Consider the following 4,831-nt stretch of genomic DNA (forward strand, 5'->3'; position numbering starts at 1 on the left):
GTTAGACGTAGGAAAGGGCTTCCTGCCCAGTTCTTACCCGGAGCACGTTAGTGCAGGCATAGCTCCAACAGTAGCAGCAACCGTTTGCTGAACGATTACTCCTGTCAGTAACCTTGAGATATAGGGCCATCGATGCCCGCTGTATGAGTAAGAAAACATAGGCTCCAAGACATCGTGTAAATTCCCCATGATCACAGAGCTGCAGAACTATAGGTCCTTAAGTGGAGTGGGCCAGCATTGCCATTCTTTCTAGAGGCAGAGGAGTGGATCGGATAAGCTCTCAGAAGCCCTCCAACCAGTGTCACTGAGTTCCTGGCCATGGGCTCGGTGCTGCCTTGGGAGCTGCAGGGAGCCCCGGGAGATCTGAGACTGTGTTCCAGCCTTCACCGAGGCATTAATGACAACCCCCATAAGTTGCAACTGCATTCCCAAACTCAAAAGGCCTAGAGGAGCCAAGCTGGTAACAGAAATGCATCAAGTAGACGTCAAGTGAGACAACAGGAAATGGTGAGGACTGTGGCAAACCGTAGAACCATCGTCTGTCTCAATGGGGCAGCTGCTCTCTCCTCTCATCAGTTGTTGTCATGTGGGAATACAGGTCTAATGTGACCAGAGAAACCAGAAATCCACATATTCAGGTACTTTGTTATTTAAATATTGGCAACAAACTCAACATTTTTAAAAATAGTAACTATCCAAGTCCAATCAATATGCTGCATATGGGTTGTGGCTCAGAGTGGCGTGGTTCCCTGAGCCCTCTCAGCAGATGAGCAGTTCCGATTGAGTGGAGGGCAGCCTGATACCTGGGTGGAGGGAGGGATGCAGGGCTGGACAGGGCCGCCATGGCCTCCGCCTCCCCTCACTCACCGGCCTTTTCAGGTACCTGGTCACAGAGGGCCAGATCTTCATCCTCTTCATCTTCACCTTCTTCGCCATGCTGGCCCTCGTCCTGCACCAGAAGCGCAAGCGCCTCTTCATGGACAGTAACGGCCTCTTCCTCTTCTACTCCTTCGCCCTCACCCTCCTCCTTGTGGCCCTCTGGGTCACCTGGCTATGGAATGACCCTGTACTCAGGAAGAAGTACCCCGGCGTCATCTATGTCCCTGAGCCCTGGGCCTTCTACACCCTCCATGTCAGCAGCCGACACTGAGTCCCTGGCACCAGCCACCGGTGCTCTGTTGGGTGGGAGATGGGTGTTTGAGCATGGGGTGTGCCTGCGTTCATGCGCGTATGCACATGTGCATGTGTGTGTGCATCTGTGTATGTCCACCCGTGTGTGCACAACCCGTGACTGAAAACAGGTGAGAGTATGCATTGTGCACATGGGTAGGGGAGTGTGTGTGTGTGCGTGAGCGTGTGGCATGCATCACCAGGAGACTTGATCGTTTTGGTCAAGTTTCTGTTTGGTTTGGATCATTTCAGGATGGGGTTCATTTTTAGGCAGTGTGCCCCGGCCAAGATATAGGCACTGCCTTTCTGTGCACCCAACTAGAGCCAGGGCCCCTCTCACTCTCACTGCTCAGGGCTGGTCCCTTCTTCCTGGGAAGTCTTCTGGTAGCCATGCAGGAGAGGCCTGGGTGGGATAGAGAGGGGACTTGGCCATCACCTGGCCCACTCCACAGACCTGCACTGACCCTGGAGGCCAGATTACATAGGTTATGTGAACTTTCTCTGTATTTTTTAATAAAGTACATCCCTTTTCTGGGCCTCACTTGCACTAGATGTGCCCAGTCCCAAAGTGGGTTAGTAGGCTGGTTACATTCTCCTCTTGGAGCAGCCTGGGGATGGACGAGTAGTACTGTCCTGTCACTGCCCTCTCCTACCCTGGGAGGGGTGTGTGTACCCCAGACCCTCATCCCTACCTCAGGCTGCATGGGGTGTTGAGCCACCGACGCTAAGGGTCCAGAGGCCAGGCCACTTCCCTAACCAGCAGCCCGATCTTGGGGTCTGGCTGCCGTAGCTCTCCAACTATCTTCCTCTGCCAGAAGCTCTGTCTCCCACCTCTCCCTCCAGGAGAATTGTGGCACCGCCTTCATGCCAGCCAGACTGCAGGTTTTTGAGCTGCAACTGAAGGCAGAGTCCTGAAACACTTGCACTATTCCCCGAGCTGCTTTTGGCACGGGGAGTATCGAGGCTCTCTTCAGTCGGCCATGTCTCAGTCCGTCTCATGCTTTCGGCCAGGGTCCTGCTCCCAGAAAAGGGAGGCCTCATTCCCAGTAGGATGCAACCCCTCCTCGTCCCTGCCTTCTCCCAGGCACTGGGGCCAAGTCTCACACAGCTGCAGGCACCACAGCCTCTTTTCCAGCCAGCACTGGCCCACATGTGCTCTTGGGTCTCAGGGGCCCTGCCTCACCTTCCCCGGGCCCTGCCTCCTCTCCTATGTTCTCAGGGAGCCCCGTGCCTCAGATTCTCCTTTCATGTTGGGGTCCTCCAGCCCCTGGTCAATCCCTGCCTGCTGGCAGCATCAGGTGGTGAGAGGTGAATAAAGGTGATGAGAAGCCAAACCTGGCTAGGGCTGCTGCTTACTTTGGGTGTGAATTTGAGAGGCAGGAGAGAGGTCCATCGAGGAGGGGAAAGTGTGGCTGGTCTGGGGTCCAGGCAGGAGTGCTGGACCATCCCCAAGGGCCCACTGAACCCCATCTAACCGAGAGTGGGTGCTGCCCACTGGACTTCCATGCCACTTTGTAGGATCCTGGGGTTAGGGAGGGGGCAGGCAAGAAAGGATTTGGTCAGTCCCGGCCTTCTTCAGAGGAGTCTGGGAACTATAGGGGAGGGGAGCTAGGATAGAGCATCTGCAGACCTGCCCCTCAGAGATGTCACATCAAGCCTCCCAGCTGTGCTACCAACCAGTTCCAGAGACTGAAGAAGAGAGGTGCCCTTGGGGGAAAATGGGGAGCCTGATTTGTTGGAAGTTGGTCCTTAGCCTTGGGCAACTCACTTGATCTCTGGGAGTGCAGGAGCAGCCACATGGAACTTACTGGGCTGCTGTATCAGACAGCACAGAGGAGGGGCTGCTGGCAGGAGACAACCACACCATGTAGGCCCTGCGCCCCATTTGATTCCTTCCTTACCTGGAGGACACTGCTCCTCCAACCCCCTGCACAGGGCTTATTCACAGAAGGACTTAACAGATATCTTATGACCAGTCACAAGGCTGGTGTGTGGGGCCCGAAATTTATACAATTTGGTGGTGGGGCGGGGTATAAAAAAAAATAAAAGTGAATGAAAAATTAGGTATGAAAGTGAAAACAGTTGACCCTCAAACAACATTGGGGTTAGGGGCACCGACCCCACTGCGAAGTCCAAAATCCACATATAACTTTTGAATCACCAAAAACTTAACTGCAATAGGCCCTTCGTATCCTAGGGTTTCGCATCTGCGGATTCAACCAACTGTGGGTCCAAACAGTATTTCTGATCCGTGACTGGGACTCCACAGGTGATAAGGGGCCCACTGATGACCGGAAGCCTTACTGGTAACACGTATTTTGTATGTTGTATGTATTATATGCTGTATTCTCATAATAAAGTAAGCTAGAGGAAATGTCGATAAAATCATAAGGAAGAAAAAATACATTTACTGTATTTATTGGAAAAAATCTGCGCATGAGTGGACCCACGCAGTTCAAAGCCATATTATTCAAGAGTTAACGTATTTAGAATGGAAAAGAAATTGCAGCAAATTATTGGCGCCTCAGAGATTTATGTTGCTTTTGACAGGGGTCTCTTTGGGCAGTTTACTGGAAATACTTATTAATTGTAACCTAGCTTCACTCTACCTGGAAAACTCTAGGCTGATGATTCTCAAAGTGTGGTTCTGACTGGATGCATCAGGATGGCGGAGGAAAATGCAAATTCTTGCCCCCTTCTACCTGCTGAATCAAACCTGGTGGCGGAGCCCTTCAGGTGAACCAAACTGGCCCCCAAGTGGTACGGAGGGGGCTCTGATTTTTCCTGTTGAGTTGAAGTGTCGCATACACACCATACAGTACAGCATACAGCCTGATGAATTTTTGTATAGTGAACCCTCACATAGTCACCACCCTCAAGCAGGTGTTTTGATCATATGAGAGATGCCTAAGGAATTAGTTGGCGAGGGTGTGTCAGTGGGGCTGTACACAGCCCCAAGCCCCAGCACACACTCACTTAAACCCAGGGAGATGTCTTGTCTCCCCCTAGGACCCCCTTACCAAATGCGGGGTGATTCCGAGTGAGCGCTTTGGCTTAGCCCCTCCACACTAACCCGTAAGCCTCAGCCCTGTGTCCCGGCCCTTCCAAGGTCCCACCTGACTCCTTCACCTCTTTCCCACAAGGCTGTTAGTGAGAAGCTCCCATCTCCTGCCTTCTGCGTCTCCGTCAGCCTCTCCTCAGCCCTAACAGTGAGGAGTCAGAATCCTCCAGCTGAAAGTGTCTGGGTCTAGAAACAAGTGTGAAGAGGTGACTCAATGCAGGATTTGGGGAAAAAGAACCTTCCACACAGAGGTGGTCAGGATAGGAAGGAGAGAAATGGACCAAAGGCAGGCACACCTGTCTATGTGCCTTGTACAAATTAGTCAGAGGTCCCATGTTCAGCCCCTCCCCAGGACCCACTTGTCCCCTGGGCCAGAAGCCCTTGTGCAGAACGCAAGCTATGTGGCAAGACGTGCCTATCTTGACAAAGTGGGCGGAATCCTGACGTTGAAGCCCCACTGAGAACTGTGCACAAGGAGCCGGAGAGTGAGAACCCAACTGTGCCCAGCTCGGCAGCTTTAGGGAACACCCTAGCCTGCCCTCACTTCCTGTGTGTGTGCGTGTGGGGGGGGGGGGGGGGGCGGGGGGGGGGGGGCAAGCC

The 4,831-nt window shown here is 53.1% G+C and overlaps 1 protein-coding gene across 1 annotated transcript in view; it reads left to right on the top strand.

Moving 5' to 3' along the window:
* Positions 1–3,558, top strand: part of CLN6 (CLN6, transmembrane ER protein) — a 12,851-nt gene extending 9,293 nt beyond the window's left edge. Inside the window, exon 8 of the mRNA XM_025038741.1 lies at positions 880–3,558. Within this exon, the coding sequence (XP_024894509.1) occupies positions 880–1,150 (271 nt within the window). The 3' untranslated portion in view covers positions 1,151–3,558. The remainder of the gene's footprint in view (positions 1–879) is intronic.
* Positions 3,559–4,831: the final 1,273 nt, after the last annotated feature.

Source organism: Pteropus alecto, unplaced genomic scaffold, assembly GCF_000325575.1.
Source record: "Pteropus alecto unplaced genomic scaffold, ASM32557v1 scaffold86, whole genome shotgun sequence".
NCBI classification, from domain to species: Eukaryota; Metazoa; Chordata; class Mammalia; order Chiroptera; family Pteropodidae; genus Pteropus; species Pteropus alecto.